The 24,644-nt window shown below is 36.4% G+C and overlaps 1 protein-coding gene and 1 non-coding gene across 5 annotated transcripts; both read left to right on the forward strand.

Annotated features, from left to right (window-relative positions):
* The first annotated feature begins 965 nt into the window (after window positions 1–965).
* On the forward strand, window positions 966–24,585 carry LOC101264125 (DExH-box ATP-dependent RNA helicase DExH11). 4 transcript variants are annotated; one of them, XM_010323441.4, is made up of 24 exons: window positions 1,058–1,451; window positions 3,507–3,764; window positions 3,944–4,204; window positions 4,303–4,374; window positions 4,579–4,654; window positions 5,047–5,190; window positions 7,403–7,614; window positions 7,753–7,860; window positions 8,299–8,400; window positions 8,655–8,855; window positions 8,957–9,067; window positions 11,600–11,667; window positions 12,113–12,500; window positions 12,718–12,873; window positions 12,979–13,089; window positions 14,297–14,350; window positions 16,492–16,749; window positions 17,371–17,480; window positions 18,266–18,419; window positions 19,123–19,579; window positions 21,512–21,726; window positions 21,828–22,066; window positions 23,734–23,860; window positions 24,015–24,585. In XM_010323441.4, the coding sequence occupies exons 1-24, from the start codon at window positions 1,317–1,319 to the stop codon at window positions 24,225–24,227; spliced, it is 4,230 nt and encodes a 1,409-aa protein (XP_010321743.1). In that variant the 5' UTR covers window positions 1,058–1,316; the 3' UTR covers window positions 24,228–24,585. The 4 variants fall into 4 exon arrangements, with proteins under 4 accessions (XP_069155062.1, XP_010321745.1, XP_010321743.1 ...); XM_010323442.4 differs by having other exon boundaries at window positions 23,734–23,842; XM_069298961.1 differs by lacking the exon at window positions 5,047–5,190 and having other exon boundaries at window positions 966–1,451; window positions 23,734–23,842.
* Window positions 15,524–15,715, forward strand: LOC112941766 (U2 spliceosomal RNA). The gene has a single exon (XR_003247335.1). It is a non-coding gene; the product is annotated as a U2 spliceosomal RNA (small nuclear RNA).
* Window positions 24,586–24,644: the final 59 nt, after the last annotated feature.

A 24,644-nucleotide genomic window follows, 5' to 3' on the forward strand; every position in this document is an offset into this window, starting at 1 on the left:
TTCATTAAATAATAGACCTAAATACTTGAAACATCCTCTCTTTTGAATGACTTATGTATCAAACCTCACTTTCATGCTAGCTTCATACATTGTGTCATTGAATTTTTACTCCAAATATTATGTCTTGGTTCTAGTCAATCTAAATCTCTTAAACACCAAGGTTTACTCCAAACATTTTGCTTATTTTAAATTTACTTTAAATCTTATCAATCAAAATTATGTTATCAATAAAAAAATACACCATAATAGAATATGCGCGTCAATACATCCATCACTTGAATAAATTAAAAAAAAAAGATTAAGAATTGCTCCATGGTGAAATCCCTATCATAATATTTTTATTCTATAATTCCACATAATTATTGCTACTAAAACTAATTCAATCTATTAAAGTTATGGATAACCCATTTTTATAATCAATTGTGCTTAGCAAGCATTGAACGCGGTGATGAATTTGTTTATCAAATATTTTATGTAAAATGATAATTATTCACTTACACTAGTATATTCATGTATACTTCCAAACTTAGTCCAATTTTAATGATTTAAAATTAAACAAATTACTATTAAAAATTCAACATAGAACTCATTTTTTTCTTGTAAAAATCTGGACTATAATATCTTCATTTACTATTGAGAAATATTGTTGATAAAATAACATTTAAAAAAAAAATAAAGAACAAGGAAATTGAAGTATCAAAACAAATTTTGATAAGAAGATGATAAAACATATGTTGCAATCAAGCATTTTAAAAATTAATTTATAGGAATCATATTTAGATATAGTTAAACTCGTAAAAACCACATATGACAAGGCTATAAAAAATTCTACAACATTCTAAATTAGCTAACAAAATATAAGATTTATATTCAATTCAATTCATTTTTTCTTATTTAATATCAAATCAAACAAAAGCAAATATATGCAAGTATATAAGCAAATACATTGAATTAAATTGAATTTTAAAATAAAGTTATCAAACTCATTAATCTTTTTTTTTTACTATATACTTTTTTAAATTTATTGGGATTTAAAGCAAAAAAGTTCAATTTATGTACCAAAATAAATATTGCATCCTTAAACAATAAAGTGCTAAATATTTAGGCCCTAAGAAAAAATAATATAAATAAACATCCCGCCGTGACCAATCGCCGGTGAGTATCTCCAAAACCACGGCAAACGGCAATTTTTTTTACCTTGTTCGGAATTCTTCCGGCGGAGCATCGCCGGAGATATTTGAATACTGACACACTTGTTTTGAGCCTGTAGAAGAATCAAAACTGAAAAAAAGCGAGGAAAGAGCATTAACAGAGTAATGGATCGGTTAGTAGCAGCAAAGGAGCTATCTTTTCGAATAGGGTTTACTGGACACAGTGGTCACCTCACGATCGAGCCTCTCCCTCCTGTTGAACGCGATACTCCTCTCAATTCTATTCCTGACTTCATTTTGGTAAGCTTTTCTGTCACACTCACACTCCTTATTTTTTCTTTTATTAAGGGCTTCATTTGGTATGAGGGATAAGAGATAATAATACAGCTACAAAATGCAGACTGTTAATCACGAAATACCCCTAAGGGTGGTATTCTGGTCACCTTGCTTGCAACTGGGGCTTTTTGAAACATGAAACTTTCTACAGAGATATATCTAGAATTTTTAGGCAATATGTCCTGAATTAGGTGTAGCATTTGAATTGCTATGTAGGCATTTGTTTACAGAGTGTTCAAAGCCCACTCTTTCTGCACTTTCACCTAATTCATTGATGATAATGATTGAAATGTATTAATTAGCAATGGAAATAATGATTCCAAGAGCATTGCGTGGTATTTTTCTAGTTTGATTGCAATGTATGGTTTGGATAAGTTAGTTAGAAAGAAATTCTTTCTCCGGAAGGGAAGCAATTGGTGGTTGGATAGGAAGGAGAGTGATCGGAATGACGTTGGGTAGAAAGAGGGATATAGTGCTCTTTAATAGGCATTTCATCTATTTTGGGTTCTATTATTTTTTAACAACGATCTTCAACATGTGTTTACTTGGAATGACTTTCAAGTTTCATCCGAGTCTTTGCTCTAGCATGAAAAAATTCCTTTTTTAGGAAGGACAACTTACTATTATACGTTTTGTATTATCGAGCCCTACTATGGTCTTAGAACACATAAACACACTCTGGCAACATGCTCAGACACATTAAGTGTTCATCCATTTTAGGTTTTAGTACTTCATAACAATTATCTACAACATATGTGGACCTGGAATGACTTTCATGTTCTTGCTCCATCATGAAAGTTTCATTTCACTGTAGGTAAATGTAGCATGATAGTTTCTATTTCATTGAGCTCTATTTTCGTCCCCCGATAGGAATACATGTTAACCAATCACATGTAAATAGGGTTTGAATCAGAGTTCACAGGTTTCATGGAACCTGTACTGGATAGGACTTACTACTTGGTAACTCTGTCAACCAAGACTTAGGTATATGAGAGGAAATTACTTAGCTTTTTATACATTTACACTCCCTATCTATACATTCCTGAAGATTTTACAGTTCTATGTTTTTTGTTATTTTAGTTTGTTGATTGAATGCATGTTAGTTAGCGACCAATGAGAAGAGGAAAATGAATTTTAAATTAATATGACTTGCTTATGAAAACAATGAGAACTACACTGAATACCAAATTGTTGGGTCAATTATATGGGTACTCTGTATTCATTCTGCTATATTTGAAATGTTATATGCTCCCTACATAGGCAGTAACCCTTGGGGGTTTAAGGGGAGAGAGAATACACCATATTTGACAAATATTTCCTACCAAGAACCTCACTACAGAATTCAGATCAAGCCAGGACCCGCCAAATTCTTGATATCTACCTAATAACAGGTGATATATTGTTTGCAGAATTCTTAGAGATCAAACTTTAGTGCTGGACCTAGTTTGATTGTCTTTTTCCCTCCAATTTGCTTTTGCAGTAATAATTAACACCCTGTAAACTTCTGGTTGTCCTTTCTGGGACTCCTTAATTGAAGCCTATGTATTGTTTTGGTTCTATGATCTTAATCTAGGTTTTGGCCTCTGACTATTAAGTGGGGGATTTGAGGCAGCTTTAGTTTTAGAGAATCATTTCATTAAAGCACAATTCTTTTTGCATTTAAACAGAACGTACCTGGAGTTAAATGAATACAGAGGATTCTGATACCCAGACAATCTAATCTGGGACAGAATGATAGTTGATTGGTCGATTTCTCTTTGAACTGCTGCCTATAAGGCCAAGGAATTTCAAATCTTTGTTTAAATTTTATATACCAGCAGCATATCCATGCTTAATATTTCCAGTTATATGAAAAGCTTCAGTCATTGCCTTTTATTAACCTCCCTAATAATGACATATGCACTTGATGTTTGATATTTAAAATTATTACTTCAATACTTGCTCCATAATCAGATCTAATACACATCCCTCTTAAAAAAAGTGTAAACACAGATTATGATCACTTTTATGTTGTTTCAGCCACCTGCATTTCCAAAGGAAACACCTGATACAATAAAGGAATATATTAGGGAGAAGTATCTATTGCCTCAGCTAGATGCAGACGAGTTTTCTCCCGAAAAAGTTGGAAGGCAGTGGGAGTTTGATTGGTTTGAGAGAGCTAAAATCCTTCCAGATCCATCTTTGCCTCGATCTGTTGTTGTCCCTACATGGGAAGTGCCTTTTAGACGTCAGCGGGACAGATTGGATAATGGAAGATGGGAACCAAAGTCAGAGGAGGTATACAGAATTTGCAATCATTTTATCAACTTTTAAGTGTTAATGCTTTAACAAGTTCCTTTCTTTACTGATTTTCATTTCCTTTTCCATACTAAGACCACTGGAAAATTTTGAGGATCTGAAATTTCCTTTTTGGTTGCTAATCCTGACATTTTTTGTCTCACTTCTGACTTTCTCAGAGAGATGTATCAGAACTTACAATTGGAGCTGATGATTCTGGGGCTCTACCGCGCATTGTTGGACCACCAAAAGATTTTGTTAGAGGAAGCATTAACAGTCGTCCATTTCGACCTGGTGGCTTGGATGATTCCCCTTCGTTGGGCAGAGTTGTTCCTGATGGTGCTACAAACGGTGAATGGGTAAGGGAGGTTCTTAATGGCGGTCCTGCCCAAACCGCTCCTCCAAGCTTTAAGCAAGGACCTGATCTTGGCGATCTTAAGGTAAGGTTTTTGAGTTTTTTAACCATTGAAGAGCTTTTGATTAAGTTATTCTTCTGTATATAAGACGTTATGAAACATCTTATTTGTATATTTCTAAGGATACACATTCATGCTCTTGGAATATATATGAGGATCAGAGTGCTGCTACGAACACAGTGGAGGTGAAACTGGTTAGTACCACAATAAAATCAAGTTTTCTTATACTCTTATATAAAATATAGACATCTACTTTTATATTCCCATCCTATCAAGTAAAACTGTGGTGGATTATATGCACCCTAGGCCTGCTTGTCAGATTTGCTTTGGAATGTGTCAAGTAATTTTGTTCTCATCTTCTGTTTTTTTGATAAACATCTCTGTCTGGCAATCTGCAGAGTGACTTATCCGTGCAGTTTGATGACTTGTTCAAGAAAGCTTGGCAAGAGGATGTCACAGAGTTTGTTGGAGATGGTCTGTATCATCTAGAGACTTCTTTTAATTGTTTTATGTTTCTTGTGTTTGAAGAGTGGTTTCATAGTCAAAGATCTCTAGATTAGCCAAAAGTCAATTTAGCTTGGACAGAGTTAGTTTTCTTTATCTGATAAACATAGCAAACATGTAATATTTTAGGATAGCATGCTTATATGTCATGCATTCCTCCTTGAAGCTCAGGTTTTCCTGTATTTTCCCACTTTTGTTGGGAAAGCAGTTTCCATAACAGAAGAGTGAAATGTTTGTTGAACACCATCATGTGCTTAGGTAGTTCTGATCACGGGTCTTAAGTGAAATGTTTTGGTCATGGATGCTGGTTTAGGTTGGATAAAGGGATTGGATAAAGCGATTTTATGTTGATGACAATGAAGGAAATGGAGACGAGATTGCACATGTGCTTTATGCTGATGATACCCTATTGCAATGTGAAGTAGACAGGGTGCAAGCTCTATATTTGAGGGTCATTTTTTCGGTGTCCAAAGTTGTGCCAGGGCTGAAATTTAACTTATCCAAAGGTACTGTTTTCTGTATTTATCCTGCGGATTCTATTGCTCAGTATGCTGAGATCCTGCAATGTAAAGTAGAAGTTTTTCTCACTACACATTTGGGAATTCCGTTAGGGGTGGCAATTAGGCGGGTTGGGTCAAATTTAGACGGGTTATAATGGGTTAAGATAACAATTGGGTCAAGACCCAACCCAACCCAAAATTGCTCGAGTCAAAATGGGTTACATTATGGGTCAAGACCCAACACAACCCAACCCAATTTTTACCAAGCTTAATTGTTTTATTTGTTCTTTTAAACCTTTTTAGTACTTAATAAAATCATTATTTTCTTTATTATGGCTATATACAACATAAGAAATTGGAAAAAGAGTTCTATAAAAATATTTTGAGCAGATTTTTCATGAGCCAATTTGGGTTACATATCAACCCATTTTTTAATGGGTTGGTCTAATGATTGGACGGGTCAATTACCCGCCCAAACATAAACGGTTTGGGGGGGTTGGTCTTGATTTTGCCACCCCTAACTCCTGTGGGTGCTAGAAAGAATGATGTGGGGTTGCAGGAAGGATAGTTTTGATAATTAGCATCATGGTCTCTCTACTTATGTTATGTCACTTTTCCCCTCATCTCCTAAGGTGAAAAAACGATTGGATTCACTTAGAAGTAACTTCATAGGGAAAGGAAACGAAGAGAACAGATGTTCACCTTGTGGGATGGAAATTTTTGATCTCTAGTTAAATACTGGTGGAAATGCCGAAAGGACAAAATTTCATCTGGTTAAATGGGAGTCTGTGAATAGGAGTAAAATGCAAGAGGACTTGGAGTCAGGAACTCAAATTAGATAATAGAAGTCTTCTGGAAATTGTTGTGGATGTTGAATGATGGGACGGATGCTTTGTGGTAGAGGGTCATTGTTACTAAATATGGCAAAAAATAGATATTAAGATCCCAGAATAGTTGGTTCTCTCTTTGGGTTGCAGCTCGGAAGCAGATCATGACTCTATGGGGTGATTTTGAAATAGCATTAAGTTGAAATTTGGTGATGAGTGAAAAAACAAGAATTGGACAGATTCCCAAGCAAGCGGGGCTGAGTTTGAAGAGGATCATTTTGGGGGACAATGATGAACTTCTTAAGGGTCAGTTCCTAGCACTTTTAGCCTAGTTATGGACGAGGAATGCTTAATTGCTGCCTGCTTTTCTAATTTAGGGGGGGGGGGGTTTAGATCAAGGTGAGGACAGAAGAAACTGTGGATGTAAATACCCGTCAGTATTGCATGGATAGTTTTCTCGAAAGAAGTCAGAGATGTTTTGAAGACAGAAAGGATTCCACTTCTTATGTTAAGCCATCTATGTATTCAGAATTTAGTCTTTTGTGTTGAAAGAGAATGTAACTAGGATTCTAAAAACAATGGACTTGTTTGTTTCTTTATGATGTAGGACTGGGCATGTTCTTTGCTTGTACTGAATATTAGTACCATCTTGGTACCTTTATTGATAATACTTCTTACCTTTTAGAAAAAAGTGCTCTCTTTGACATGTTAAGCTTTTAGATGTGATGTCCACATAATTCAACTATGAGTAAGTAAGCATGGAAGTTAAAGGAGATGTTGAATTGTGAATAACATATGCATAGGTGAGACTTTTTCTAAACTTTATTTTACAAGAAGTGATGCTTTGAAGATAAATCAAGTCCTATCAAGCAGATAAAGTTGATTTTTTTGGGTACTTTTGTATTTTTGGTGTAAAGGAACATGTGTAGAAAGATCATGATTTAAGTTTTGATGTTTTAGACTCCTTGTAGATGATAGAGGAGCTATAAGTTTGGTCTCTTTACAATTCTGTAATCAGGGAGGATTATACTTTCTTTGTATAGTATTGCTATTTATATAAGATATGTTAACTGTTTCACAAAAGAAGTGATGCTTCTAGTTAAACATTGGGGAGACCGGAAGATTATAGCAAAGCTATCAAACATTGATATATATTTGAACTATGGGCTATTCTGAAATAAATTAATTATTAGAGAGCATTATCTTCTCTATTTGTTCTCTAAGAAGAAAACACTGAGGATGCTATCCAGTTGGTAGACTTTTTAGGATATCTGTAATTAGTTTTTTTCCATTTCATTGTTGATATCTTTTTGGAGATGGCCAGCATAACCCTTAATTCTGAGGAATACGATTACCAGTTTAAAAAAAAAAAGATTATTCCTCTCATGTAGGTCATACGTCTGAATTGCAATCTGAAGCGGAACAATTGCCATCTGTGAAGCCAGAGCTACTTCAGGTTGAAGCTGAAGTAAACAAGTCTGAAGTGGCTGACAAGGGTCTAGACACTGAGATATCTGTCTTGGATGAGATTTTGTCCGTTGAAGCAGAAGGATCAATATCAAGATTGGATGTGGATAATGATGGTGCACGTCAAGAGAATGACGTAACAGACACATTTCTTGCTTAACACAGTTCTAGATTTCCTTCATTTGATAAGTTAAAGTGGAGTTATCCATTTTTTTGAATACTGCATCAAGTATAGTGATCTTTTTTATGCTTTTTTTCTAAACATCTGATGCAGGGATGGGCTGTTACTGGTGGCGGTGAAGTAATTGTAGAACGATTTCATGATCTCATCCCTGATATGGCTCTTACTTTCCCATTTGAACTCGACCCCTTTCAAAAGGAGGTATAAATCTATGTTTTATGTTGTGTTTTTTAATGCTGATGTGGAACTTGGTATCTCTGCCTTATTTAATCTTATGTCCCTTAATTGTTGGGTAAATACATGCTTTCAATCTATGTTGCTTAGACTCTTCAAAAATGTCGACGGGTGTGTGTCGGATCCTCCAAAAAATAGTGTATTTTTAAAGATCCGACGTGCAGCAACATTTTTGGAGAGTCCGAGCAACTTAGCTTTCAATCATGGGCCCCATGTTTTAGTCGGATGATGTTCCATTGGCATGAATGGCGAAGTGTTAATTTTGAACATAATAGGCTGAGTTCTGTTTGCTTTTTTATTAACTTGAAACGATTTGTTGTGTTTCTTTTTCCTTTTCATTTCAGGCATATATATGCCTGTCGAGCTGTTAAAAAATTATGGTCCTTGTGATTGCATTAATTGCAGGCCATCTATCATCTTGAAAAAGGGAACTCTGTCTTTGTTGCTGCTCATACATCTGCTGGGAAGACTGTTGTGGCTGAATATGCATTTGCTTTGGCAGCTAAAGTATGGATTCTCTTTATATCATGGATTTTATACTATTTGACTCTTGTTTTGGTTATAAAAGAATATATTAAAAATTTTATATTGATATCTAAAGTATAATCTTCTTCTTTGCTCATAAATAAAATGTCTTCTCTTTTACATATCCTATTTATAAGTTCCTTTACAACTTTTTGAGTCAATACTGTCCAAATTTTCTCGTCTTTATTTGTCAACAGGTCTGCACCAAATTTATGTTTTTTTATTGTGTGCTGCAGCATTGTACCAGGGCTGTATATACAGCTCCAATCAAAACAATCAGCAATCAGAAATACAGGGATTTTTGTGGGAAGTTTGATGTTGGCCTTCTCACAGGTGATATAAGCATAAGACCTGAGGCCTCTTGTCTTATAATGACCACTGAGATATTAAGGTCAATGCTTTATAGAGGGGCTGATATGATTCGGGATATAGAATGGGTAATTATTAAATATTTTGCTCTGCTCATTTCACTTCTACAACCTTTCCAGTACTTGAGATAATTTGGTTGGTTACTGGTATTTTTTTGTTGCGAGTGTAGGTTATATTTGATGAAGTGCATTATGTCAATGATGTTGAAAGAGGTGTTGTTTGGGAAGAAGTTATCATTATGCTCCCAAGACATATCAACTTTGTCCTCCTTTCAGCTACGGTGGGTCTTGATATTTTAGTCACTATACTTTGTGCTTTGGATCAGTACTCTTAATGAAGGTATGAGAGTTAAAGACACAACAAAAAGATGTGTAAGGATGCATGAGACAAATGTCTTGCACCTGCACTTTCTTATACAAACTTTTCTATGTATAACTTCACATTTGATCAACACAGGACACTGATATGTAGCGTAGAACAACTTCTAACTATTAAGCTTAGCAAATCTAACATTCTACCTGAAGTCAGTGCCCCCTGGTCTAATGTCGATGCAACTTATTCGATGATGGACGTGGTAAATATGTTTGGATAATCATTTGACATTATGAATCTAGTGACAATGTCTCTTGAGAGTATCTTTTCTGTGAGAATCTTGTATGTATTCGATTCTCTCTTTAAACTCTGAACTTGATGCAATATCAGGTGCAGCTTGATCATCACACACAAGTCCCATCTGAGCGAGTTATTTGAACTTAAATTCCTTCCATATTTGCTTGACCCGTATGAGTTCTCAAGTTGCCGGTGCGAAGGCTCAAGACTTTGACACTGGATCTTGTAATCACGCTTTGATCTTTGCTCTTCAGGATACTAAATTGTCTCCAATTAGAACACAATATCCAAAAGTAAAATGTGTATTGGAAGAGAACCCTGTTCAATCAGCATCAATATATGAGAAATAAAGACATGCAGACGATTTATGGGAATGCGTGAGACCAAGGCCTTATGCGTGCATCTTTTTATATGCACACTTTACAAAGTATAATTATACATTTGATCAATGTGGGGTACTCATAAGTATAGTGACAGCCCCTTTCAACCATTGATGCTTGGCCTATCTAAGAAAAGGTAGCATTTGACATTTGCTTGATCTGAGCTTAGTTATTATTGTCTAAAATAGCATAATAGGGTCAATTTAGGCATATTATACTTGTGTCAAAAACAATTGTAGGGTGTCATGGATTAGGGGCTTCCCTTTGTTACTATTTTGAAAAACTTTTTTGGTCATCGAAGTCATAATTGCTGTACTCCAACAGAGTTGATTAGCTATCATTTTTATGGTATCAGACATCTTTCTCATGACATGATACTCCTTGATCAATTTTGGGTATATATTAATTGATGATAATGAGTGCTTGGTTGTTGGTCAGAAAGCAGTTGCTTGATACATTGTTCTGCTGAGAGGAAACATAGGAAACCAGATTGAAACGTTTGAAAAATCTGTAACTTGGTAATATGCTGATTTGTTCTTTCACCAAATCCCGTCACAAGAAATCTTTTGGTGCCACAAAGAAGAAAAAGAATATCTTCAAATTTGTAATTGACCATCAAATTATCTCTGTGGACTGTGGCTTGTAAACAATGGGTATGTTGGACAAAAGTCTTAAGGTTCATCTAGTTGAGCCCTCGCTCCTCTTAAATAAGAACCAAAAATAGAAGTAGAACTAGTCCGCTAATGTCAGATGTTCTTCCAGAAACCCCTTTTTTGATGTGTCATTGACGGTAAGGTTTTTGCTATATCCAAAAGGTGTGGCTTAGTGGTCAATGAAGTGGGTGGAGAACCATGGGGTCTTGGGTTTAAATCTCAGCGGTGACAAAACAATCAGTGATTTCTTCCGATTTGCCCAAGCCTTTGTGGTGCAGTACCTATTCTGGTTGGGGTAGTAGGTATGTGGTGGACTAATCGAGGTACTCACAAGCTAGCCTGGACAGCACTGTCATAATTTCTTTTTTTTGGTTGCTGTTTTTGATATGTTGAGGTGGCTTTCAATAAAACTCCCCCCTGATCAATTTAAGCACAAAGGGGACTATGCTCTCTAGACTTCAGTGTCAAATTTTGGACCATTTCAACCATAAAGACAACTATGTCGAAAATCTCTTAATTTCTATTGGAATGGGAACACAATCCTTACTAAAAAAGGACTTCGGGAACCTATTGCATGATTTTAGTAGGTAGGCATTGTGCCTACTTTTGTTTATAGAAAAAGTCTTGAATTACCTCATTTACTTGATTGTTTTACTATAGTCTAATGAAAACTAGAAAAAAAGGAAATGAGAAAAGTGAACATAAGAAATCATATTAGGGCTTACGGCATACAGCTTGAAATAAATGGAAACCCGATTTCTTGGATCGGCAGTTGGTCCCGACTCGCCATTTGTCTGTAGAATTATCACCGATAGATAATTAAGATGGTAACTAAAGATGTGCGGGGGCAGAATTTCTGTAACTTGCCAGCGTGCAAATTGCTGGCTGTAAAGAGATTTCTACCATTGAAAGGCCCCAACATTTTATGACATTTCATGGATGTTTGGAGGGAACCAAAATTAGAAAAGATGCTAACCTACTGCAGTTGCCATGTAATAGGTTAGTAAAACCTGTCAAAAGGAGCTCTCGAGGTGGGAAGACATAATATAAGTAGGTGCTTCAGTGGGAAGAAACGTTAGCTGCACTATTGGTCTCTATCTATGAACTGGAAAAGCAAATGCTTGAGCTTGTGCTAGGAGGGAAGCTAAGAGATGTTTCATTTCATTGCAGGTACCCAACACAATTGAATTTGCAGACTGGATTGGTCGTACAAAACAAAAGCAAATTCGTGTTACTGGGTTAGTCGTGCTTTATTTAAATTATCATTCAAAAAAATGAAGTTACATGGCTTTGTTTCTTGAAGTTCTCTGGGACCTACTATGATTCAGGAAACAAGATAGGAGCTTTTATCATAAAAATATACTCTCTCTATTCCATATTAATTGAATTTTCGAGGCATTTTCCATTTTTCGAATTAACTTAATTGCTCAATCTTCAAGACTATTTTTAAAATATTCTTCCAATTTTACCCTTCATTTGGATTTTCAATGTGATGACTTCTATACATTGGACAATAATTAATAAGGGTAAAAATGAAAAACTATGTTCAATTTATGTCTTAATGTACTTTTCTTAAAGGGTGTGAAACACCTCAAAAGTTCAATTAATATGGAATGGAGGGAGTATCTATAGAGTGCTTGCTTGATCTGGTTTCCTTTTTTCTTTTGTGGCCTTCTCTATCAGGACGACCAAAAGACCTGTCCCTTTGGAACATTGTCTCTTCTATTCTGGGGAGCTTTACAAAGTGTGTGAGAATGAAGAGTTTCTGCCTCATGGATTTAGAGCAGCCAAAGATGTACATAAGAAGAAGACCACAAGTTCTGTCTCTGGCGGCGCCGGCTTGCGTCCTGGGTCTTCAACAGCTGCTGATAAGGGTCGAGGGCAGAGGCGTGATAGCTCTTCTCAGGCAAAGCAGCACAAGCATTCTGGTCCCCAAAGATTGGGGAATTTTGGTGGTGGTTGGGGAACGCAAAGCACTGGGCCTGGACAGAATGTTATGGGGTTTAGGAGATCAGAGGCGTCTTTGTGGTTGACGCTGATTAATAAACTCTTGAAGAAATCACTGTTACCTGTATGTAAAAAGATTCTTTTTAAAACATGCATGGTTCCTTGTATATCTTCCTTCCACCGCGTGCTTATAGTGTAGTTAGCATTGCTGTTAGTATTTTATCTCTTGATAACTTGTCTGCTGTGTTTTTCTTTTCCTCTTTTAAAATTTTTAACAGTACTGTTTTTCGTTTCTTATCATGTATTAAAACCTAATATTTATCATGAAATTGTAATTTCAGGTGGTTATATTTTGTTTTTCGAAGAATCGATGTGACAAATCAGCTGATAACATCCCTGGTACCGATCTCACAAGTAGCTCTGAGAAAAGTGAAATTAGGATATTCTGTGATAAAGCATTTTCGCGGCTTAAGGGATCCGACAGAAACTTACCGCAGGTGTCCTACCTAATTTGCTGCATTTGTTAATCTAGCTGACCATCTGGTTCTTGGTGTCCTGCTAATTGCAGAACAGTGTCTTATTGATGGTCATCTAAACTACAGATTGTCAGAATTCAAAGCCTTCTCCACAGGGGCATTGCTGTGCATCATGCAGGGCTCCTCCCAATTGTCAAGGAAGTTGTAGAAATGCTTTTTTGTCGAGGTTTGGTTAAGGTAATATAACATGCCATCTTTTATAAGGGAAAGGGCACATTGTTCCACAGAAATGCCCATATTGTTAGGACGTTAGAACAACATACCTAGTAAATCCCACCAAGTGGGGGCTCTGAGGAGGGTAGAGTGTACGCAGACCTTACCACTACCTCGTGGAGGTTGCACATTGTTAGGATCTTACCATATTTAATTTCAGATATTATTCCGCATTAAGCATGCAAGAGGCATATAATTTTATGCTAGAGCACTTGTTAGTGTACACAAAGACATGCTCATATACTTCATTAGATACACAGACATACAGAATAAAGTTAGAGACTCAATCAAAATTAGTGGAAGTTAGTTTAAGATATTTGAAAATTACGTTACTACTTACTATTACATTGCCAAGTAACTACACGCCTGTGGTGGGTGGTTCGTAACTGGTTTGGAGTACATTGGTTATGTTGAGAACAATAAAGGAGGCAATGTTTAGCTGGCTTTCTGAAGATGGAGGAGAAAACCTAAATGTAGTTCGACTTGCAATCAAGTGGGTAATTTGGAGAAAGAGGAATGGGAGGGTTGAGAACATATTTGTACATGTGAGGAGTAACCTCTGGTCACTAGTTTCTTTTTGTTTTATCCATGAGAGCCCCTGTTTGTGATAATTATTTGGTGACCTTTGTAGAGACATTTTGGTTAATGTTTCTCCTCTTTTAGGTATACATACTTAAAATGCAATGTTTCCCTTCTATAAATAAAATTATTTAACCTTTAAAAGAGAAAAAATAAAGCAATTAGCATTTGGTCATGTTTGTATATACTAGCACTGATAGTATATCCTAGTAGGAAATTATACTAAAATAACTTCTTAAGATCTGGGAAGAGTCTACTAGCTTTGGATCCAATTAAGAAATTTTGGACCCCGTGATTCTTGTTTTTGAAGTATGACTCGTGGTCAATGTTATGTTCTTTTCAAGTGAAAGATTAACTAAATAAATAAAGGGAAAACAGTTGTGATGAAATAAATTATCAGTCAAGTGGTGAAATCCTTGAACAAAGTTGAACGTTGTGCTAGTCATTTTCATGTTATCTACTTTTACCACTGCTGCTGAGTTTTCTTTTCCTCTAGCCATTCGCGACCCATTTGTTATCAAAGTTCCTATCCTTTGGTGAGTTTTACTTTTGAAGGTCTTAGATGCTCATTTAATTCTTGGTTCTTTCTTAGGTTCTGTTCTCGACAGAGACTTTTGCAATGGGAGTTAATGCTCCAGCCAGGACGGTAAGTCATCATTTGTAGTGATCTTGTTACTTTGATTGCACTTATTTTCGTAGAACGTACTCACTCCATCCCATTTTATGTGGCGATATTTTATTGGGTACGGAGTTTACGAAAGAAACGAAGACTTGTGAAACTTGTGGTCTGGAACAAATCAAGGACATTTATGTGACTATAAATAATTTCATTGGTAAAATGGAAAGTGTAAAGTTAAGCTTATTCTAAACACAAAAAGATGTTATTCTTTTTGGTATAGGCCAAAAAGGTAAGTCTGCCACATAAATTGGGATATTAGGAATAAAAAGTTTACTCTTTTTATGATAAAGAGTCCTTTTCATATGATTCATACCATGTCCGACTCTTGAGTAACTGAGGATAGTGATCATGTTTCCATTTAATTGTTGTAGAATGGTTTTGCTATTTATTCATTGTTAATAGTTGAAGGCTGAGAACGTTTTTTAAGAACTTTACTCCCAGTTAAGAATGAGCTGGGAGTTAAAGAACTTAAAAAACGGATATCATGGAGTAAAGCAGAAAATGTAGAGGAAAGCACATAAATTTCTGGAACGCGTTTCAATCAAGTTCGCCAGTAGCACAAAATATGCACATGTTTTATGAAGAAAAGACCACATAGGAAGTCATATGTTAATGACAATCTCATGAGTTATAGTCTAAGATTTGATGGGTATCTTCAAGAATTTTTTCTGTGGAATTGACTATCCATTGGTTCCCAATGGATGACTCATCTTGAAGGGGTGAATTTCTTGAAGTTTAATTTGACTATTAATTTGAGTAATTATTTGTTTGTAGAGGTATCAGAGAGAAAACTTATCCATAACTTGAATTATCTAATGTTGTCCATATTCTAGATATCCAGTTCCGGGTATGCGGTGTGTGTGTGTGTGTGTTAAGTGTCCCACATTGGTGGAGGGACTGAGCTGTTATCTCTGTATATTAAAGAAAATCATTCTTGTTGAAATTTTGAATTTTCAGTACCAAACATGAAAATATTTTTTATATAGTTTTTTGTAAGGTTTGCTTTCTGGTTCTGGTCATTGCGTATTTTCCTTGATGTTCAAACTTCCTATGCTCTCTAATTCCTTGATGACATGTGGCATATTATTGCTGAGTACCATCTTAGATTGCATAATTTCTTATTAGTTTAATATTTGATATGTGGGCTGTCGACCTTTTGGCTAAGATCAGGGTAGTATCTATTCTTATAAGTTTAATATCTAATATGTGGGCTATCAGCACACACAATGTTAATTCAATTTTTTTAAGGGGAGCATCCATCAGGGTAGCTTGCTACCTGGGCTCTTGTGTGTTGCTCAATAGGTAAACAACTTAAGTGGTGACACTCATAAGCTAAACAACTACAGTGGTGGAATTGTCAAGATGACAATACTTGCTATAAAATATTGATTTCTCTTGTAGTACCTCCCAAACCTCTAAGATTACTATTTGTATCGAAGGAAGTATTGGTTACTTCCAACCCTATGTGCTTTCTCCCTTTATCCAATTTAATTGTCGCATTTCCATGGGCAGCAAATGATCAGATATAAATATTAGTTGTTAGTACAGAAAATTTACATTGTGATTGGGTCTAAAGTATAATTGACCACTTCACATTAAATTTTTAAAGTATAATGAATCCAACTTACCTTCTATATCTTTTTTCTGTAATATATTAGTTATTAGAAAATGGTATCGTGAGGAGAGAAGGTCAAGAACAGTTTGAGCTGTTCACTTCTTATGTGGGATCAATTGATCTCACTCAAAGGACTATTGCTAAAAGGTTTCCTCAGTTCATTATCTGATAATGTATTGATCAAATTTTGAATTTTCAGTACCAAACATGGCAATCCTTAATATAGCTTTTGGTGGGTTTGCTTTCTGTATTATGGTCATTCCCGACTTATAATTTTTTACCTGCTTATTTTCCTTGATGTTCAAATTTCTTGTGCTCTCTTATTCCTTGACGACATGTGGCATATTATTGCAGACTGCAGAGTACCATCTTAGATTGCAGAATTTCTTTAGTTTCCCAGTTGATATTTGCTATTAATTATTTAAGGATCTCATATCTCTCTATTCAAATATGCTATTGCTATAAAGTTAAAAATGTATTAAATTTTGGCCAGGTTGTTTTTGATTCTTTAAGAAAGTTTGATGGCAAGGAATTTAGGCAGCTACTTCCCGGAGAGTACACTCAGATGGCTGGGCGTGCTGGAAGGAGAGGACTTGATAAGACTGGTACAGTTGTGGTGATGTGCCGAGATGAGATCCCTTTTGAAAATGATTTGAAGCATGTAATAGTTGGTACTGCGACTAGGCTTGAATCTCAGTTTCGACTGACCTACATCATGATTTTGCATCTACTTCGGGTTGAAGAACTGAAGGTACATAGTTTTGACTAACTAGGAAAGAAGAGAAAATAGCTTGATTTCAAAATAGACCTATACCCAACATCTAATTCAAAATTCAGTTTCTGGCAGTTCATTTTTCCTTGCAATTTAGTTTTATATGATTTTAGAGCTAATCGGTTCTTGCTGCATCACTACCATTCTCATTTGTCTCTCCTTGAGCTAGTATGTAGTAGCGAGTTGAAGTATTTTCAAGTATCTTTATTCACCTCCAAAACATTGTTTAAGATAGCAGATAAAGTTCATGGTTATTGAATACATACAATAAGTCTAAAAGTTTCAAGCATCCTCAGGAAATTCAATGTTTCTTCTTCTTTTTTCTTACATTAACTACTTTAGAAGTACTGCATATACTGCTGACACAACCTTTTCTTTTTTCTTTTGCAAAATACAGCTGATTTGCTCAACATCATTATTGAGCAACGGCGTATTGCCATTACATCTCTAACTCATAATTTTAGAGTAATGGCGCGTGTTAGTAATATGATTCATGTTAATGATGTGTTCCATTTCACGGATTGATGTTCATTCTCAGTGCATAGTTAATTCATCCCAGCAGATTTCTCCCGATGAAGTACAGTTCCATAATTTTTGCAGGTTGAGGACATGCTGAAAAGAAGTTTTGCTGAATTTCATGCTCAGAAAAAACTACCTGAGCAACAACAACTCTTGATGCGAAAGCTTGCTCAGCCTACAAAATCTGTTGAGTAAGAATTACTAAAACAGTTACACTATGAGTTTTCTACCATAATTGTCTTTCTGGATTCATTTTTCGACATGTATTTGTCACACCTTAAAACACTTATATGTGCTTTTTTTGTGTGCATGTGCTTCAGTGCTTTGATATTGTGTAGATTTTCCCAAGCTTATTCTTCTGTACTTTTTTTTTTATTGGAACTGGTAATGACTTTACAAAATCTCAACCTAGCTTAGGTTACTGCTTCACAAGGATCCAATCATATCAACTAGTGATTCAACCTCCTCAGCATAGCTTTTTACACCAAAAATAAAACAAGAACATACAACTCATCTTGATTTTCTGCACAAAATTGTATGTCTTTAAAAGCTTATAGTTCCTCTCCTTCCAAATGGTCCACCGTATGCAAGCAGGGTAAGTCTCCAGCATTTTTTCTGACTCACTGCCCATTTCTTTTTATTCTTTTGTACTTCCTGGTATTGTTTAACATGTCCCCCCTCTCTCTCACACACACTCATGCAGATGCACTCTCTCTCTCTCTCTCTCTCTCTCTCTCTTCACACACACGCGCGCGCGCACACACACAAGAGAGAGAAGCACAGACACCAATGGTCTTGAGAATCCTGTTTTTTGGTAGTGCTTTTAATTGCTAAATTCTATAAGGCCTGTCTGGTCTATGAAATACTTGCTTCTGTGAAGCCTATTATAGCTTCTAAATGCCACCTTCTGTGGATGACTCTTGCATCATTTCTGATATTTATTTGCATAGTGGTAAGTACAATTTGTCTGATATAGATGCATAAAGGGTGAACCAGCAATTGAGGAATACTATGACATGTATTTGGAGGCAGAGAAATATAGCCACCAAATAGCAGAAGCAGTAATGCAGTCGCCAGCTTCTCAGCAGTACCTTAGTCTTGGGAGAGCAGTGGTTGTAAAATCACAATCAGTAAGTTCTATTACATTCTTTTCACTAAATAGGCATTAGGCAGTACCCTCTTTTCATCTTTAAGGTCAAAAGATTGTCAGCTATCTGGCATGCAATAACAATAATAATAACTATGCATCGATTCCAAAGTAGTTGCATCTGTATATCAAAGCATTATTCTACTTGCACATGTTCCATTCTAATTCTCGACAATCTTTCTTCTGAGACACAGTATAGTTGAGCTATCTGGTATGATTTGGAAATTTACAAGGCCAAGTTATTTAGTTCCATGATCTAGTCCTCTGCAACAGAAAGTCACATCATAATCTTCAGTATGCAGAAACAAATGACATTTTGATGATATATCATTTAAATGTAACCAAATATGGTATTATTAATAAACCAGCAAATAAACATATGGTTCAAAGTATTCCCTGCAGTAGGTCAACGTCTCTTAATGATTTTTCAATGGTAAAAATGGCTGAAGGTTGATAATCTGGATGATTTAACTGGGCATCCTAGAATAGAAACTTCTGCAGTTTGAGAACACTTGTTTTAGAAACTGAAAGTGTTCCTTTTACTTTTGCGGTTTGTTCTGATCACTCTTCATTTTAGGAGTATCATAATCCTGTCTACTTTTGCCCATCTCATGAGGTTACTTGGATATTGGAACTATATGAGTCCAAAACATGTGCAAATGTTTCTTTCCCTTTACTACTTGCAGGCTCAAGATCACTTACTAGGCGTTGTGGTGAAGACACCTTCCTCTAACAACAGACAATATATAGTTCTAGTTCTGACTCCAGAATTGCCTTCAACTCTGGAAACTTCGTCAGATAGAAGCAACAGGAAAGATCAAAAAAATTCTGAAATGCAGATACTATTGCCTAAATCAAGACGGGGTTATGATGATGAGTATTGTTCGTCAGTCACCTCCCGGAAGGGATCTGGCGCTGTCAACATCAAATTGCCTCACCGCGGTAATGCTGCCGGCATGAATTATGAGGTTCGAGGAGTTGATAACAAGGATTTCTTGTATATATGTGTGAAAAAGATTAAGATCGACCAAGTTCGGCTTCTTGAAGATGTTAGTGCTGGGGCCTACTCTAACGCAATACAACAGCTGCTCAGTTTGAAATCTGAAGGAAATAAGTATCCTCCAGCCTTAGATCCGGTTAAAGGTATGTCAGTATTACTTATATGGTTATCTGTACCTGCCATTTATATCCCGCCTGATTCTTGGCTCCCATCCTTAAACTTTATAGTTTATACTGCAGATCAATCCCTGTACTTCCTTTGAACCCCTAGTTTTGGTAGATAAATAGAAGAGTTACATAACTCACCCATAGTTCATCATCATCCTTCCTGGTTTCTGGTTCTTGTGGAATCAATTCCAGTTGCATGTTATCTTGTACCCCAAAATATCTTCCTCTGGTTCAGCAATTGCGATTGGAGTGACATAAATAGTATTCTCCAGCAGTGGATAAATTATCCCTTCTTGCATCGGGTCTGAGTTGTGCCTCTGCATTCTCTTTAACATCAATTCTTGGCTGGAGCGAGACCCGTAGAGAAGGATCAGATTCTACAATGAAGGTCTTAAAAGATGGGTTGACCATCTCCATGTTTTGAAAAGGTCCTGGACCAATTCCTATTAATTCTGTCAAGTTTGGCTTGTGAACTTGGGTCAGCCCACCTCAGATAAAATAGCATCTTCCAGATTCTCCATTAATTTCTTCCCATGTGTTGAGACATGCACACTTGGTTTGAACTTTATAAGACCCCCACCCAATATAGGATCTGCCATATCGTCTAGCCCTAGACCCAGGCTATTACCGATGCCAGCCTTTGAGCCCCCTGCGACTGTCTGTAAGTCGCCGAAGGCTGATTCTTTTCAGACTGTCTTTTCAAATGGGGATGGGATAGAAAAGACCCTCCCAATTAATGTTGATGTGACTAGGTATTCACTCCTTGTCTCCTTTGACTCACATGTGAGCACATCGCAGATGATTTTTGAGCTCGGTTTCTTCGTTTTCGATTCACCCTCTGCATCTTTCTTGATTTCTTTCATCATCTCCTTTTTCCCAAGCTTTAGAGGGAGGCCCAATATTCTAATCCAAGTTCTGGTGTATCACCAATTCTCCGTCACGCAACCAGATGCCGTAGACCACCATGGCAGATGTAGTGCTTTCCTTTCCCACTCCAGTCCCCTGTAAGAGTGTGCTCCACCATGATCAGTCAGGAACTCAAAGAGAAAATGATGGTCACACATTTCGAATACCTCTACATAGCTGCCCCATTTTCTGTTTGCCCATATGCACATGTCTGTATGGTTTGGGATCTCCTGACCGTCGAAATGGCCCAGCCAGCATCTTCCCAGAATCTCTTTATCTCTGATTCCTCCAATCCGTTTGCTTTTATGGAGTTCCTCCATTGAGAAAGTGCCAGATCTCACTGTCCATCTTTTCTGTTAGTGCCTTCAGCATGCGAAGAATTCAATTATTGGGGAGATGTGATTGTTGTAATCTTGTTTTTATCTGAATATAATTTTCAATTTTATCTGCTGGCTTGTCTCAACCAGCATTGAATGCTGATTCTGGAATAATAAAAATAACGGACCTTTTGCTCCCATGTACTGCGACAATGGAAACAAATCTGCCGAAAGCACTGAACTTCTTTGTACAGAAATAAACGGCTCGATGGTCCCTAGCTTTCCACCTCCTGACTTCATTACCTCTGACCTCAGAAGCCTTGTGCAATAAATATCAAATCCACGACACAACTTTCCATCTGATTGTCATCCTTCTAAGCAAGTTATCTGTAGTTTCCCTCCATTCAAACCATGTTTTCTGACAAGCTGACATTCTTTGTGATATTGGCTGACTTGTCTTCAGCCATAATATTACTCTTCTTGACCATGTTTCTAGTCAATAAAGGATGCTTGAAGGAAAACACGGCTAACAAGGTTTCCGTTGGTCCTGGAGAAAGAACCTGTTGACTTACTAGTCCAGTGTTCGCATTGTCTCTAAAGTTTTGAACTTTTTGTAGTGAATATATGGCAATGACTGTCAGTAAGATTCTCCACATTTCATTCTCTAATGAAGATTCTATGCCAGATCTGAAGTTGAAGGACATGAATCTTGTGGAAGCATACTACAAATGGAATAATCTCTTGCAGAAAATGGCACAGAATAAGTGTCATGGTTGTATTAAATTGGATGAGCACATGAAATTGGCTAAAGAATTAGAGCTGCACCGAGCGGAAGTGAATGCTTTGAGGTTTGAAATGTCAGATGAGGCACTTCAGCAAATGCCAGATTTTCAGGGTCGGGTATGGAACCACATTATCATAACAATTTGGTTTCCCTTTTCATGCCAATCAGTTCTTGCAAAGGAAGAGTTCATAAACATCCCCTTTTACACTATTTGCAGATAGATGTGTTAAAAGAAATTGGCTGCATAGATGCTGATCTTGTAGTTCAAATCAAAGGTCGTGTTGCTTGCGAAATGAATTCCGTAGAGGAGCTGATATGCACAGAATGTTTATTTGAGAATCAGCTTGATGACCTGGAGCCAGAAGAGGCAGTGGCGATCATGTCTTCCTTTGTGTTTCAGCAAAAGGAGACTTCTGAATCTTTCCTCACGCCAAAGCTTTCTCAGGCTAAAAAGAGGTTATTTTCTTCTCAAATATTTGGTGTGATATGCTCATGTTGACGTGTTGTCATTTTTCCTGTTCATCTATGATATATATATATTCAATTGTTTTTGGTATTTTTGGATAAAAGTTTTTATTGAAGATTTTTGATAAGATTTTGTGTTTGCGGTGTCTGAGTTTTTGAGGGATCAAACCTGTATATCAGCCATGTATATTTCTTGTAATGTTTCTTTAATGGATGGGCTTAAAAGACTGTGAAGACTTCTCCTCGTTATACATTAGGTTTAATGATAGAGAACTCATCAAAATTAATTGATGAGATGATTGGAATATGATATCTATAAAAGATGTACTTTCCTTTTTATCACTGCTTTGTTGGACAATTTAGGATTCTAACTTGGTATTTATATCTAGGATGGAATAAAATACATCATTCTTGTTTTTTATGAGAACAGAACATATCATGTTAAATGTATTCTCATGTTTCACAGAATTGCATATGCAAGTTGTACGGGATGCTAGTTACTAACTTGGGTGTATCTCAATAATTGGATTATAATATATCACATTTTTCACGGAATTGCACATCACAAGGTCACAGATCAAAGAGCTATGACACCTTTTCTTGATATAATAAAGTGGGTGCTGTGAAAGTAGAGATAAGAGTAAATGTGTGGTAAGCAATTTTTGTTTAGTGTCCCACGTTGATGGTGGAAATGGGCTGTTGTTTCTTATATGGTTTTGGGAAATCCTCATTGCATGAATTAACTTTTGGGGTTTAGTTAGGCCAAAGGTCCATTTCTCGTCATGGTATTAAAGCCAGACCTGTTCCTGTTCTTGGTTCACTCAGCATTGGGCCCCACTGTTTGTTGTTCGCTCTCCAATTATCCAGTCCTGAGCGTGTGAGTAATGTTAAATGTTCCACATTGGTGGTGAAAATGTGTTGTTGTCTCCTTATATGGTCCTGTGCGATTCTTACTTCATGAGTTTTGGAGTTGATTTAGGCTCAAGACTCATTTCTTATCAAGTTGTTTCTTCTTTATTATAGTGAATACACTTTTTAGAGGGAAACGAATTTTCTGGCCAGCTGCTAATTCTCTTATATTGTCAGTGTGTACTCTGCTTTTCCTTTATTGAAAGATTTTTTGAAAATGGGATTTGGTCAGATTTACGAATCAAGCATGTAGTGGTCTAAGACCTGGTTGCTGCTTTTGGGTCTTTCTCTGAATGCACAACTGCTAGTGGGATGTCTTTTGACTGCAAAATATCCAAATTTCCTTCTGTCAAAAAGTTACTGAACAACAGAGAATAGAGTTTTACACACTTCAGATCTTCCACAGAACATTTCTGTCAGTATTTGTGCCAACAAAGGCTGTTACTGTTTAAACGGTGTATGGCCAATTGGCTCTCTTTTACTTCTGAAGTCATGTCATCTCCTCCTTGCACTTGTCAATGTTGTCTACTTGTTTTTATTTGACTAGTGCAACTGTAGTTGTTGATTACGGTAATTTCATTCTTATAACTTCATTTGTACTTTTTCTTATTGTTTCAAGTCATTCTGATGTATTCTGTAGGTATTTTCTCATTAATTACCATGAGCTGTAACTTAACCCTGTTCTTTGATATTATAGTTTTTCTTTTTACTTTGTTCTCAATGACAATATCATTCTCGTGGCATTTCAGATTACATGAAACTGCAATAAGACTTGGGGAGCTTCAGGCTCAGTTTAAGCTGCCGATTGACCCAAAGGAGTATGCCCAAGAGAACCTTAAGTTTGGTTTGGTTGAAGTGGTATATGAATGGGCAAAGGTTCTCTCTCTCTCTCACTCACACACGCACACAAAAAAAATTAAGGATTTGCATGTGTGGTTGCGTATGACTTAATTATCATAATATCCTACCTGTTGCTTGATTCTTCCGTTCTTGAGTGTGGGGTGTCTCTAATTCTGCTTCCGTCTTGCAGGGGACCCCATTTGCTGAGATATGTGAACTCACAGATGTCCCTGAAGGTGTTATAGTGAGGACTATTGTTAGATTAGACGAGACTTGTCGTGAATTTAGAAATGCTGCTGCAATTATGGGCAACTCTGCACTGTACAAGAAAATGGAAACTGCATCTAATGTGATCAAGCGCGATATCGTGTTTGCAGCTAGCTTATATATTACCGGAGTTTGATTAGGTCCGGAAGCCTTGATTTCATTTGCAATTCTAAAGGACCTGACGATACACATGTTGTACACTAGAATATGTTCGCCAAGGTGTGGACTTTGAGCAAGGCTACCCTACAATTTGGCTAATTTGTACAGAAATTCAAGTCTTTCAAATGTACATTTAGCAATCGACAGTAGATTACACCATGATTAGCACAGAGAGATACATAAACTTAAAGGATTTACTGTATGACATTCTCTTAAAATTTAGGTATGATTTTGAAGTTCTGCATCTATGTGTTTTGTCTTAAAGTTGTTACACAAGACCTTGAGTTGTTGTTTATCTCTTTTGAATGTGATTAAGCAAGCTGTTGATCTGGTCATCTTTTTATTTCTCTTTGGGTGACAAAGAAGGTAACGAAGTGTTCCCTCAATGTGGGTA

The sequence above is a fragment of the Solanum lycopersicum genome, chromosome 6 (assembly GCF_036512215.1).
Source record: "Solanum lycopersicum chromosome 6, SLM_r2.1".
NCBI lineage: Eukaryota > Viridiplantae > Streptophyta > Magnoliopsida > Solanales > Solanaceae > Solanum > Solanum lycopersicum.

Coding starts and splice junctions, on each gene's coding strand:
- LOC101264125 (XM_010323441.4), top strand. CDS start 1,317: ATGGATCGGTTAGTAGCAGCAAAGGAGCTATCTTTTCGAATAGGGTTT. Junction 4,655..5,046: donor CACAGAGTTTGTTGGAGATG/GTCTGTATCATC, acceptor ATGACAATGAAG/GAAATGGAGACGAGATTGCA. Junction 22,067..23,733: donor CTTTCTCAGGCTAAAAAGAG/GTTATTTTCTTC, acceptor GTGGCATTTCAG/ATTACATGAAACTGCAATAA.